This window comes from Papaver somniferum, chromosome 4 (assembly GCF_003573695.1).
Source record: "Papaver somniferum cultivar HN1 chromosome 4, ASM357369v1, whole genome shotgun sequence".
NCBI lineage: Eukaryota > Viridiplantae > Streptophyta > Magnoliopsida > Ranunculales > Papaveraceae > Papaver > Papaver somniferum.
Window position 1 is genome coordinate 104,537,090 of NC_039361.1, and position 15,004 is coordinate 104,552,093.

The 15,004-nt window shown below is 35.6% G+C and overlaps 1 protein-coding gene and 2 non-coding genes across 4 annotated transcripts; all 3 read right to left on the reverse strand.

Annotated features, from left to right (window-relative positions):
• Window positions 1-1,970: 1,970 nt before the first annotated feature.
• LOC113276234 (probable nucleolar protein 5-2) lies at window positions 1,971-6,759 on the reverse strand. 2 transcript variants are annotated; one of them, XM_026525811.1, is made up of 10 exons: window positions 6,611-6,759; window positions 6,257-6,354; window positions 6,130-6,171; window positions 5,855-6,034; window positions 5,608-5,772; window positions 3,892-4,092; window positions 3,256-3,753; window positions 3,041-3,175; window positions 2,601-2,958; window positions 1,971-2,295 (listed from the first exon to the last, which is right to left on the reverse strand). In XM_026525811.1, the coding sequence occupies exons 2-9, from the start codon at window positions 6,332-6,334 to the stop codon at window positions 2,608-2,610; spliced, it is 1,650 nt and encodes a 549-aa protein (XP_026381596.1). In that variant the 5' UTR covers window positions 6,335-6,354; window positions 6,611-6,759; the 3' UTR covers window positions 1,971-2,295; window positions 2,601-2,607. The 2 variants fall into 2 exon arrangements, with proteins under 2 accessions (XP_026381596.1, XP_026381595.1); XM_026525810.1 differs by having other exon boundaries at window positions 2,592-2,958.
• LOC113276906 lies at window positions 4,765-4,846 on the reverse strand. Its single transcript, XR_003324697.1, has one exon. It is a non-coding gene; the product is annotated as a small nucleolar RNA snoR77Y (small nucleolar RNA).
• LOC113276909 lies at window positions 4,908-4,989 on the reverse strand. The gene has a single exon (XR_003324700.1). It is a non-coding gene; the product is annotated as a small nucleolar RNA snoR77Y (small nucleolar RNA).
• Window positions 6,760-15,004: the final 8,245 nt, after the last annotated feature.

The window sequence follows — 15,004 nt, forward strand, 5'->3', positions numbered from 1 at the left end:
CTCCTTGACTACTGAAAAGAACTCTGGATGATAAATCTACATCTTTTGAAATCTTCTAGGAACGTTGTGTGGTTTAGGAATATTAGAGCAACCTCCTAATAATGGAGCATGATCTGAAACAATTCTCAAACCAACTTTATACCCCCAATCTCCATATTTTTGCAACCATTGTTGATTAAACACAACTCTATCTAGAGTACACAAAATTCTGTTTTTTTCCTTGTTGACAATTAGACCATGAAAATTGCAATCCAGTTTTAGGAGCTTGAATAAGTTCACAATCTTCTAAACAAGTTGAGAAGTCTAACATTGAAGATCTATTAGGAGGTTTACCACCAATTTTTTCATCTTGTGAAATGACTGCATTAAAATCACCCAAAGCAATCCAAGGTTTTTTTAAATTACTGATTATTTTCATTTCAGGTCATAAGAATCTTCTTTGAACTTTCTTGACATGAGCATGAATTCCAGATACAAGAACATCTCCAATACTAATTGTGATCATTTGACTAGAAACATAAATTACTTGAGGAGTTGAAATATTTTTATTCCAAAATAACCATATGTTACCTTTATTATTTTAAGAGGAGTTGTGAATCACCATGCTCTGCATCCCAGCTAAGTTCAATTTTTCACAAAAAGAAGCAATGCATTTCACTTTTGGTTCTGCAATCCACACTAAAGGACTAAATTGATGCACCAAAGACCTTAGTTTATCCTGAGCCCTAGGTCTTCTCAGGCCCCTGATATTCCAATATATTATCTTCATTTAACAGGAGGAGGAGGATTTTTGGTACCTCCTTTTCCTTGATTTTTCTCGAAGTTATATTTATTATTGGCTGGAAATTGTTTAGTTACCTTAACTGGATCAGATGGACTTGTAGTAGTTGATGAGGATGCAATATTAGAGACCATTCCCTTTTCAACTATTTTAGACCAAGAGGTCACTTTAACAGTTTCATTGGATACTTGACCAGTTTTTCCATCTACATACTTGATAGTTGTATTTTCTAAACTATTAACTTCCTTTGGTGTTGTAACTTTTGGAACTTCTTTAATGACAGCTTCTTCTACTATTTCACCTTCTTCACATTCAAGAGGACTGAATTTTTCCTTTGTGCAAAATATTGTTTCCTGTAGTTGACTTGATAATTTGTGCTTCATGAATAGTATTCACTATAGAATCTTCGTCTGCTCTTTCTGAAACATTACAAATATCAAATGGGATTTGTTGATGCTTTGCTGGTGTGATAAATTGCCTTTGACTATTATCACCTCATGCATTATCCGCTTTAGTTTTATTCTGCTCAACTCTACATTCTGTAGTTAAATGACCAATAATCTTGCAAGTATGACAAAATTTAGGACACACAAGAATTGAGATATCCTCAAAAAAAAAACCTCCAAACTTTATACCAATCCAAATGTTCTAATCTTTGATAAAAGTTTTATGTTCTACACCAAGAAAGAGTAACAAGGAAGATTCAAGCTTGTTAACTCTTCTAATTCAGTCCTGTAATTTGCAGATTGCGAACAATTCACATTATATAATGTAGCAGTGCCAGAGCATTAATAAGATAGTGATGGGTTATGCCAAATCCTTAACGACATGCTTGCAATTGAGAAGTTGCTTTTTTACTGCTATTGTAAACAGTTTCCTTATATTATCCAAACTGTTGTTGCAATCGGTAGAGAGTATAGTTCTTCCATTCTTCAATTGCAAATTCTTCTTGATTTGAATGTACCAAACGAACGTTATCACGACCTATTTTCATTACAATGGTTCTTAATCTTAAAGAAGCAAAGCCAACTGCTTCAACTGAGGACCTTCTGAAAAATTGTAGTGTCGTGTTCATCAATCAGACAGCTAATACACCTCCATAACGGCCAAGACCACTTCAGAAACTCATCTCCTTGACAGTTCCCTAATAATAATGGTGCAAGTGTAGTCACCTGCGCAGATTCCGAACTTCACTACACTAACTTTAATATCATTGACTAAATTTATATATGCTAGCAAATCTCAGTAAGTTACACATTCCCTTGATACCTACTTCCTCGAAACACTAAAGAGAATGGTTTCATAACATTAACCATCTGAACAAAAAAAATAAAATAAAGAAACCATTCCTCTCTCAACAAGTGAAAAGCAAAACATAAGATAACTCATTTATACATTTTTTTTTTCCAGCTTTTGATCAAAGTGGCGGTGTCATTTGCAAAAGAAAAAGACCTTCCTGGTAAACAAAGCCGACAGGGACAACTCTGGAACAATACAGATCATTTCTTCCAGAACTGCATAAAACAAAGAAAATGCTAGTTAAAGTCTTTGCACAAATATACTTTTTTGGTACCTAAAAATCAAAGTCCAAACAGAGCCGTTCTAACGATAGTACCAGAACATAAAGATTAACAAGCAGTTATTGTAATGATAGTATCAACAAAAGCAGATATACTGTTTTTTCATCTAGGTTTAACTCAGCTCATTAAGATTTAAGATAACAAAAAGGGGGATGCGATTCAGAACATACTAGCTTCAAAATCAAAAAGACAAAAAAACACAAAACTTAGATAATTTCACAAGAACGTACCAATAATACCTTAAAATCAAGCATCGCTCTTCTTCTTCTTTTTCTTTTTGTCTTTTTTCTGACTTTGAGCTTCTGCCTCTTCTTCTTCCTCATGCTTTCTCTTCTTTTTTTTCTTTGCTACCCCATCTTCTTGTTCGACATCTTGTTCAGCTTCAGCAGCCTTCCGTTTCTTCTTCTTTTCTTTCTTTGGTGTTTCCACCTCTATCTCCTCAACCTCCTCTTTCTTCTTCTTCTTCTTTTTTTTATCTTTCTTCTCTCCCACCTCAGCAGCTGGTTCCTCTGTCTCTACTTGTTTCCTCTTCTTTACATCAGAATCTTCCAAAGGTGCTGGTGTTCCTAGTACTGCGTCAGCTGAGGAATTGTAGGTCTTCACACACACAAAGCAACCATCAGTAAACGATAGCCACCTGGTAAACTAAATCACTTAAAGTAACTGGAGACAAACCAACCTGAGCAGAAGTTATGAGAGCTCCTGTATCCTTCTTCCGGTCCTTGTTATATTCTGAAATCTTGGCCTTGCCTTTAGTGGATCCAGCAGAACGACCCAGTTCTTTACCCTCGAGATTCCTCAACCGTACTTCAAGCTGCACAAGAACATCCTAATCAGAAACGGGTTCAATAGATATATTTTGAAAGTACAAAAGTAAAAGTTCTGATCTCATACCTTGGCACGATTCTCCAGACCCATGGAGTTATCTTGGCCTTCTCCTAGAGCATCACATCTGATGGCCAACACACTTTTGGCTGCCAGAGTTCTAGATATCTTTCCCTTGAGTTTCGCAGCAGCTTGACCAATCAACGAAGCATGGTAGATAAGCCCGTATTTGGGTGTAGCATGTTTGGTCTTAAGAGCTCTAAAGAGGGCCTTCTCTGCACCAAGAATCTGGATAGTGCTTCCAGGTTGCTTAGCAAGGTTTAACAAGCTACCACCATGAGCTATGAGACGAGCTCCAACAAGCTCTCCAACAAGGGCAGTAAGATTCGGGGCAATGGTGTTCATTCTGCTTTTCAAGTAATCATAGAGTTGGCCTCTATACTCGGAAAGAGACAACACTTGGTCACAGAGCTCCTTGATATTCATCAGATCCAATTCACTGACCTCGGTTCCCATAGAGATGACAGCTGCCTCTTTCAATTCAGTCTCAATCTCTTCTGGTAAGACCTAAAGAAACAATACAACGAGGACTTCAAAAACCCCAAACTTTGGAAATAATAGAACAAATCAGTACCTACAGCTCGCCCATAACCTGAAAAATACTTTTCATATAATAAATATGTAGCATGAAAGAGAATCATCTACCTCGGAGAAATCTAGATCTGCAGCATTTGTACGGTTTCCCATCAGCTTCACGGCTTTAGCATACAAGATGTTGTCAGATACAATCTTCGCAAGTTCTGGAAAGTGCCATCCGTACCATTCCCTAACCCTCATAGCATATGTATTAAGCTCTTTGTCAAGATCATCCAATAAACCAATAGCTTGAATGATCATGGTATCCACCTAAATATAGGAGAAGCAAATAAGAAGCAAAGTTAATCAACCTAAATATAGGAGAAGCAATGAACAAAAGATGATCAACAGAGACATTCTGCTGAGAAATTTAGCCACCAAGCAGTATGAAAGAAAATTTATTCCAACATATACGTCAATACAACATTATTACTCATTAACCTGGATGGACAATTTACCATTACTATCAATGTTAAGAATCTCTATCGAAGGGGGTCAATAGAGCACTGAGGGATTACTCTCCATACTTAGTGAGCCCAGAAAAATTCAAATTACAGGATTAAGGTAAAAGAAAGAGTCTCAAATGAGTAATGACCCATGTTTTCCATTTCCAAAATGTAAAAAGACGAAATCCAACTGAAGTTCATTGAGGGACAAGACATAACTAAAAGAATATCTGTCTCATGGGCAGTCCCAAGAGGTAATGGCCGCAACGCTGCTCCCCAAGGCGATGGAATATGGGACCGTTCAAACAACGGTGAAACTCCGGAGAGGACCAACAACGTCAACAGAACTTAATTTCCGACGTTTACCATAAATTTTACGAACACAGGGATTTGTTCGCTTCAACAAGTAAGGAGGCTTTCAGCCAGAAAACCATCCCCGTCATAAATAACATGTACAGAATGACCAAATCAAAAACACTAACTTTAGATATGATTTAGAATGCCTCAGAAAAACAGCCAAAGGTTAACATCAAAGAAATCAGCCGGTAATTCCAAATAAGTTTGATCCTCACAGGCAATTCATAAATCCAAACAACTATTTCAATCCTAACTTATAACTTAAAACTTAAGATATGATTTAGAGTGCCTCAGAAAAACAGCCAAAGGTTAACATCAAAGCAATCAGCCGGTAATTCCAAATAAGTTTGATCCTCACAGGCAATTCATAAATCCAAACAACTATTTCAATCCTAATTTATTTTATGAAATTCAAAGGAAGCTCAAAAATCCTAAGTAAACCACTTTCCAGGGCTTGACTTTAGCATTTTTAATCAATGAAATAAATAAAAAAAAGACGCAAGAAAATACAAAAATGAATTTTCTACAAATTCATCATGCAAAACAATTATCCCGAGTATTCAATAGAGCTCTGAGGGGATAAGAAGGATGCATCTCTCGATATTTATTGAGTAAAAACTTTAAGTTCTAGGATCAAGGTATATGAAAGAGTCTCCAATGAGTAATGACCCATGTTTTCCAGAGTCTTTGAAAAGACGAAATCCAGCAACGGAGTAACTAAAACCACCAAACTGAACTCAAAAATCCTAAGTTTGCTTCATCATATAAAGGGCTTGGAAATTTCAATCTACTGTCCAGTCTTAACTTTAGCATTTCTGATCTATGATAAAATGCCCGCCAGAACATATAAAAATGATTTTTTTACAATTTCATCATGCAAAATTGTTATCCAGAATACAAGCAACAAGACAGGTCATCGAAGGCTAACAAAGCCCTTGAAAGTTCACATACTCAAACACGTAAAATATAGAGTGGATTTTACCTTATCCGGGCTGAATTTAAGCTTGTATCTAGACAAGCTGTGAGACAAACCCAAACTCATTGGAGCTAAATCTTGAACACCAAGACCAGAAATAAGTTCAGACAACTGGCTTCTGACACCTCTCATCAGCTCCATCACAGATTTATCATGCACACAATCAATTTGCTGAAACAAGAAAACATCATTAAAGCACACCCATAAGCAAATTGACACGAAAAATGCAGTATGCTAAGCAAAAGAGATATACCAGTTTCTCCTTAATGGCATTTCCAAGCTTGGAATCAGCTACTCCCAATTTTTCTCCATCGCAATGAGCTTTCAAGAACTTACGAAGACCCTTGCTTGGCTTGCTATCAATAAGCAATGTAGCAGTTGACAACGCCTCCGCGGTGTTCTCAAACTTTGTAAAAGCTTTCAACTTTACAATCTGATTACAAGCATAAGAATCATGATTAAATCAGCAACGCATAAAAATTGAATTCAACAAACAGGGGAAATTTATTACAGAAAAAACAACAATACCTTTCTAGCTGAATCTGATGTAGAGAAATCCTTCCACAAATCCTACAAAAAAGAGATCGATTATGAGACAAATGAGAAGAACCCAAATTGAAAAAGTATGATTAAAGAGCAGAATCGCAGTTGTTACCTCAACTTGATCTAGCTTTCCTTCATCTAGAACCTTAAACAGGGCAAACCCTGCTGGAGTTTCAAACAAAACTAACATTTTTTTTATCTCCGCAACACCTAGAACAAACAAAAAATCAAAACCCAGCTAGTTAGTATCACAAAAAGAACGATTCTTTAGACTAATAACAAGATTTTTCAAGCTCGGATTAAAAGGGTTTGTGCAGAAACTGATTTACTTGAGGAAAAATCAAAACTTTATAGGGTTTAAGTAAAAAGAATTAGGGTTTAAAGACATCAATCAAGGGTTTTTGTACCATTCAAAGAGATTTTACAGAGAGGGGAAAGAAGAAGTAACCCTAGAAGAAGATTATACCAGTAGCGTTCTTCTCTTTCTTCTTCTGAGAGATGAAGATGATAGCAGCAGCGGAGGCAGCTGCTAATGGTGTTTTTCCGTTTTGTTCTTTCCGAAGAGTAGTAGGTTTGAGGCTTTAATAGTTTTAAGATGCCCCTGTCCAGGTCAGACCTAGTAGGCTAGTACATATGAGTTGAAGCCATCCGTTTGCATCAGACACGGCGGAAGGGCATTTTTGGAGCTGCATATTTTTTATTCCAGGGTTACTTGGGTTATTCCCATCTAAAGTAGCAGGATAGGGGATGTCTTACTTGATAGTATCCTACTCTAATAAAATCATTATGTTATTGTGAAGGGGGGTTTTCTACGGATGGAAGGATCTTAAAACTGGTGTCATTAACATAAGTGGAAGATTAGACAGTACGATGGTGAATAACTTTGGGAGAAAAGCTTTCTTGATGCTCGGGTTTATGATCTCCCTTACCTGAACTATGTTCATAATGCTATCATGTTGGTTGATACCAATCATGCTATGAAGTTTAAAAACATACCTTTTAGGTGTGAGGTCATTTGGACTGAAGATTAGTTGAAAAATGTGGTTGATTTTTGTTGGAATAACGATAACTTTGGTACTGAATCGTAACACCGGCACTTTTCGGATGACGTGCAATCAAAGATGCGTCATAAAACAAGATGAAGCCTCATCTTAAGTTTGTGAAGCTTACTAGTGGAAGCATTAATGATGCTTCAGAACGATTATTTTGTGAGGCTTCCTTAATTGGGGACGTTTTCCTCGAGGAAGTGATAGATGGTTTCCTCGAGGAAGTGGTGGATGTTTCCTCGAGAAAGTGGTACTTGGTGAGTGGCAAAGTGTCCAGAATTTTAATTTGTAAAATGTCAATAAGACATATAGAGAGAGGGGTAGTTGGTTGAAGGTGCATTGAGGAGGAATGCACCACTAAGTTTGTAGCTTAGTTGGTAAAGCGTATATGATAAGTAAGCATCATTATCAGGTGTTGCTTACTTGAGGAAGCTAACTCAAGAAAGAGGAAACATCAGTTATGTACGACCTTGTGCATATCTTGCGAAAGTCTCCTTCGCATATACGAACTATGTTATTTCTTGCCTTTGGCATTGCAACACAAGTTGTCTTTAGTTACTTTTCCCGACGTCGACGAACTACGATTAGTGGTTGATCCCTTAAAGGTAAGAAGAAGGGTATGTAGGAAGTCGCAATGAGTTACAACATTAGTGGTCTAGCACCTTGGCGCTCATATCATCTAACTGCGAGGTAATTGGAACATTATGGTAACTCATCTTATCTGGCTTGGCAAAATGAGGAAATAAATGATTGTTGACATACTTGATGAGGTAAGTTGTAGTTCATTCCTTGGATGTTCATACTTCATCAAGTCGTTCGACGTAGGCATGCACCAATTGCGCATTGGGCATGGTCAGGAAAGAAAGTAAATAGGTACGCAAGTTAAGGGATCTTGCATAAGCCACTTTCATCACACGGATGATGCATTACGTACAAGTATGGCTTGAGTCTAACTGATCTGATGCAGATGAATAATTTATAGCACGTGAGCTAGATTATTTGGAAGTTAAGAACTCGAGTGTCACATTTTAGCTAAAGAAGTGTCCATTTTGAAAGGGAACGACCTAAAGGTCAAGACATGTCCATATTTATATCCACACGGTCGTCCAAATTTAGCTAAATTCCATCATTTAGGGTTTTAGAAAGCCGTTTTTGTTATTTTAGGAAAGTTTTAGTGAAGTACGAGAACTGGGAATAGGCTTGCAATGGCATATGTGCAAGTCCAAGGCATTGCCCTATGTCTGGAGAAGACTCGGAAACCAGTGATTCGTGCCTGTGCAGAACAAGGGTAAGCTAGAACTGTGTGGAAGCTACATTTAAGGTGTCATGCTTGCGAAGCATGCTTCCAACGGCAATTGGAAGTGCATTTTTCTGCAAACAAGAAAACCTTTAAGGCCCAGTCACTGCGTTATGAGTGGCACATCAGGGAGTTTTGGCCTGCGGCTGGGCGCAACAGGCGTAATTTTCCAGTGTGTCATATAATCTAATAAGTTTTTCTTTAGAATTAGGAATATCCATATTGGTGCTAGGAGATGGATTAAAATGACCTTTGGTCACATGAAAAATTAAATAAGTATTTGAGGGTAGGGAAACTCTAATATCTCCTTAAGAGGCTTTTGACATCAATCCTAAGAACTAATAACTAATAAGGGTATATGGTGGTTAAGTTGGTTGCTTAATGTGGGAGTTGTTGCCTGTTGTGGAACCAAAAATCCAGAATACAATGGCCGCCTGAAGGGAACTCGAGTACTAATTTTATTCATTTAGCTACTATTGTTAGGATAAGTAATACCAATACTTAGCATGTTGATGAGAAAGTTATTCAGGACCATCTGCCACTTTAGTTCTTTGTTCATAGACCATATGTGGGATGGTAAAGATGATAATGAAAAATCTAGTTTTCTCCCAAAGGTTATTACGAGTGAGGAAAATGTTAGAGAATTGCTTGTTTGAACCCACCAAGTGTTGGTATGTCAAGTTTGGTTGTCATATTTTAGTTCCAAAACTTGAGTTGCTTGATTAGGTTACTAGAGTCAACTTTGTTAGGTTATACTAGGAAGTCTAGAAATGTTCAGACAAACTCATGTTACTCTGAAGAACCTGAAAATATATCAACATCAACAAACACATCATCCTTCTGTTCGAGGTTAGTAATACAAGTCTAGACTCATTTCCATTTCTATCTACGTTACTTTCAACAGAAACATAACATGTAAAGTTATATATAAGAATCTCTAGTATTGGTGACTTGATCATTACATTAATTACGATCAAATTATCAAGGAATAATATACATGTTGTGTTTCAACTCTTGTATATGATAATACAAAGTATAACATTTATCTTTTGAACTTCGTACATGCGACATAACATTATCTTTGTAATTCGTTACTAGATTGTGTTATGAACTATAGGTTGATTCCATGCTTAGAAAATTATGTTTAACTACATTAGTTTAAGGAAGTAGACTTGCGAAACTTATTTAGCAGTTGAAAGGGATCAAGGGATTATTGGTGGTTCGATTCCTATTAATGATCTCTAGCATGAATGATCCCTACCTTGGGGATCACTTGCAAGGCCGATCCCTAAATAACAATTGTATTTCCGCTTTACGTACACATTATATGGATTTCAGAATATCATTTGTTATTTAGGAAAGTACACCATGTCGACATTATGAGAATTTGAACATGTATTAAGCTTATTTATTTATTGTTCAAATATATTCCTTGATATTCAAAGTGAGATCCCAAAACGAAATATTTGAGAATATTTTATTATATTTTTAGGATTTACATGTTTTTACTTTCCCAGTAAGTAAAATATATCTTTGGAGAATATATTAATAAAGTATACTTGTATGCTAGCTATTATTTAGTTATCATCCACGAAATATTTCGGTATATTAGTTGGAATTAGAATAAAATCGAAACTTGGTATTATTGTATATATTTTGTTTTTTGGGGTTATGGAAATTCATTGGTGTCCAATCCACCTCGGTATATAAATAGTGAAGTTTAGTAGTATTATTTGTAACACTCACGTGGAGAGGAGAGTAACCTAATTAGGCGAAATCTCTTACGTCCGATTCATTTAAGACCTTTTTGGGATCAAAAAGCATCTATATATACTGTTGGTGGGAAACTTAAATCATATTGTTATTCTAGTTTTCGATTATTGATTTGATTAACTAACGATAGTTGAACCCTGATACTCACCTAGTTTCTTTATTTTTGTGAACCTTCTCTTCTGTAAGAAGGTCACTCGAAATAGATCAAGGATCGATAAAGTTCAGATATATTTTTATATATGATGATATGCTTGTGATCACCCATTGTTAACAGACTCCGTTCTGCGCTTGATTGATCATAATGGATTAAAGTTATATGTGCAAGTATGAAGACTGAAGATTCCAAGACAAGAAGATTTCTGAGTGTTGTGATATACTTCATGCACACTTGATTAACTGGGATCCGAGATAACTTGTTTATCTTAATAGACATCTTATAGATTGTTGTATATATCGATGATTTATCATTTGGTGGTTCTCTCTAGGATATGAATATGATTGTGAATTAATATTTGATTATCTACATAATCTAGATATTGGTTGATCTAAAACAACATGAAGGAGTTTAAGTTTTTAAACATAAGAACCTTTGTATAACTCAAGAATATATCTGATTAAGTTCTTGAGATTGATGGAGCTGTTGCCGGATACATGTTAGTCCTTTATTGTTTCAGAATACGATTCAAAGGAGTTAAGTGGTAGAAGTCTTCACAGCGGCTGAAGTAACTTAAGATAGTGGACTATATCTTAGGATTCACGTGTGTTGACCAAATTGGTAGTAGGCGCAGGGATACTGAAGGAACTAGGTAACTTGGACGAAGTTGGCAGTAGTCTTTGTATAACAACGACTTAATTCTGAGAGTATTCAAAACTGGACTAGGTCCCGGGATTTTTTTTTGCATCTGCGATTTCCTCGTTAACAAAATCTTGTGTCGTGTTATTTAATTTGCTTTTGCATTATTTAACTTGTCTTTATAATTAAATTAAATACATTTGTACGTTAATTAAACACTTAGTTTGATCACATAGTTGGTTCAGTTGAACTTCTGTTATATACCAAGTGGACATCTTTGGATTGTTATCTTTTTGACAGTCTTTTCCCATATTAGATCACGCAAGGTGTGCCTCGTATAGGTTAATATCGAAAATATTGTGGTGTACTTGGTATCCTCGTCTTCTTAAAAAATTAGTTTCTTATTATGATGGTTAGTGATGAGAAAATTAAGATTGTCATTGAGCAGTTGGGCCTTTTAAAAGATCCAAGACTCGATAACTTTCGGGGAGTGTATTACAATAAGTATTGGGATATTGTTGGACACTCTATGATAGGTTAATAACTATGGTGGAAGATTTTTTTACTAATGGCTTGATAAGTGTTGATATTAATAAGATTTTCATCATTCTTATCCTTAAGGTTCAATATCCAAGAACTTTAAAAGAATTAATCCCTTAATTTTTGTAATTTTGCTTACAAATTATTATTGCTAAAACCTTAGCTAATATGTTTAAATTGTTTCCTGGTAAATTATTTCAAAATGTCAACATGCCATTGTTCCTAGTAGATATATTTTTGATGAAACAGTTTTGACAAGTAAAGTTTTTCACTCCTTTAAATATAAATTTATAAAAAATAGTGGATGGATTTAAACTTGGTTTTGAAAACACTGATAATACGATTAGTGTGGCTGTCTAAAATTGGTGAAAGGCCAAAAGTAGGGTTTTAGGGTATCCGAAAGTGAGCTTCGGGAGGTTAAGCACGAAGAACCATCGTCTTAACCAATAAAGATGGTCGTATAAGGGACGCTTGAGTCATAGAGGATTGAATAGAGCTGTTCTTAGGAAGGGAAGCATAAAAGAAAAGAAAAATGAGAGAATTATAAGTTCGAGAAGAATTGCTCTGATGCTGTATTTTGTTGGGTCGATTGATGACTTATTTATAGTACACCTCTCTAATATCAAGTCGGTGAAAATAAGGATTGATTTTCGTGAAGAACACTCTTTCCGTATTTTCTGGAACAACTAAGGATCAGTTAGGATGAGTTTATCCTTGATTCTCTTTGACCGACTTTACTCTCTTTTGTGTGCTGAAAATAAGCCGAGTATTTCTCACACGTGTCGCATACCGCCAGATCAAAATTTAAATTGAGAATTCCCATATTCATGTGTGACTGAGTCAGCCTTTGTGATGAGGTGTCGACAAGTTAGCGATATTCTATGTGGTTTATGTTGACTGGGATAGAGAAATATTCTCCAATTTTTGAATATAACTAGGATGAATCACATGAAATGAAAGAAGTTCCTTGTAGTCATGTGTATAACACAAGAGGATCTAAGGCAGAGCCTTCGTATGGCTGGCCACATATGTCTCCTTGCTTATGGGTCCCTATGATGAGCATGTGGATAATTATGCATGATTCAGACTCAATTTGTAGTCGTGAGCGTTTGTGAGAGGTTAGATGCATCTGTACAAGACTCTTCAGATGATCAAGTAGAGGTTGGATCCTATGTGACAGAATAATGATTTGTTTATAGAGTTTAAAGTATCTTTAAAGTTACCTGGTACGTGTTCAGAAGATCGAAAGTGAGGCTTGTATGCCTAATAATGTCTTTTATTTATACGAGACTATGGATCATTTGTCTGTGACTAACATGTGTTGCAGTCAATCATAATTGTGTCCATATTATGGGGAAGACATGACCCGTTGCAATCTCGAAAGAATATTCTAGGGGTATGTCACGAGGCATGGCGTCATAATTATCAGTCGTTATCTCACGAATATGTCTCGGAATTACTCGCAAGGCCCAACTAAGATAAAATCATGGCCTAAAGTAGACATGAACAGTTGTGTCTCACGAGGATATTTTATGGTTAGTCTCTGATCTCGTATAGGGGAAAATCGTGCTTCCATGAGATAGTATGTCTTTGCTCATGCTCATGAGTCAACCGTAGATGTTTCATTGGACCTTAGAGCTGCTGTGAACAGTTGTATCTTGAAAGAATGTGTTGATACTCTAATTTCACACTTCCAGTAAAAATCAATTTTTACGTTCCAGAACCAGATACAAGAGAAGTTGTTTAGAAAAACTACATCACAGTAGAAAACTTTTCCATGCCACTCCATATAATCCGTCTTCCATAAACAAAAAATAATAAATAGGGGGACAAAGAAACCAAAATAACTATTCATTATAATTATTTTCCTCTTATCCACCTTCTCGGTATCATTATATAACATATCTTCCTCACCCAAATATATTCATTGAATTTCCTCCATGATATTATTCAACTCTACCCAATGAAACTATTCTACTCCACCAATTATGCTATTCAACTACCCCAAATACATTATTTAACTCCACCCAGTAAAACTATTCTAAATCACTAAATACATTATTCAACTCCCAATCCAATAAATCCTTCTATTCCAGCCAACCGTATCATTCAATTCCCTTTACTATACAAAAGAAGAAAAAAAAAACTTTATTTCTCCCACTAACTTCATTTACACCACCAATCCATATACTATTGTACTTCACCCTCCTTACTATTCCCCACATGCGTGTCCATTAATCACCCCATTCACTACCTATATAAATCCATGTACACTTCAACTAAAAAGGGAGGGGATAAGAGAAAAAAAAAAGAAACACAAAAGAAAAGAAGAAAACTACTTCCAATACCACCTCGAACACTTTCCAACTCCTAAAAGCAAAATATCTTTCCATGAAATCCTACCACATTCCCACTCATACACCTTCTCTCTATACTCTTTTCAAACAAAAAATATAAATACTACAAGTACTAAAGTAATTATTTGTTTCTTTTTTGTACTTAGTTTGTACTCTATAATTTATTACCTTGGATTCAGTCATATTCAATATAAGCACAAAACTAGCCAAAAAATCAAGACAAAAAAAAGTTTAAGTCAATCAAATATTTGTCTTTAAGTTTTTAAAAGATTAAGTTGCTAGTATTTAATTACTTTTAGCATATTTATCAAAAAGAAAAAAAATAGGAATCGTTGTAAGGATCTTTCCAAGCTCAATATCGGATTCAAGGTATAATAATGAAACTTCTTTCCTTTTTTTATTATCAACTATGGACTAATCAAAAATCAGATGAATCATGATCCACCATCCATTATGTGGTTTTAAGCAAAAGTTTATATATTGATTTTTCTTATCAATTATGTGGACGAATCCAAACGTGGGTAAAAAAATGGTCTTACATCTCACATTCAGGATCACACATACATACTTGCACATTAATTTATCATTTTACCTTTTCTTTATACGAACGAATCCAAGTGTTGGTAAAAATGGTTTTTCATCTCACATTAAGAGTCGCACATACATACTTAATTGCATAGTAGTTTTTTTTATGCGTATGAATCCAAGTGTGGGTGAAAATGGTCTTCCATCTCAAATTAAGGATCGCAGATACATAGTTGTGTCAGTCATCCATTCCACATTAAGGGTCACACATACATACCTGAGCATTAATTTCTTATTTTCTTTTTTATGTGGATGAATCCAAGTGTGGGTACAAATGGTCTTCCATCTCACATTAAGGGTGGCACATACATGCTCGTATATTGAACTCTAAGGTTGAGTCCATAGTTACACGAGACTATTAAGTGATACCCTTTCATGCATAAAATTTCCCTTAATTCTTTGCCATCAGGTTTAGAGTTTCCCTAAACTCTAACATCAAGCCCATAGTCACACGATACTGTTAGGTGAT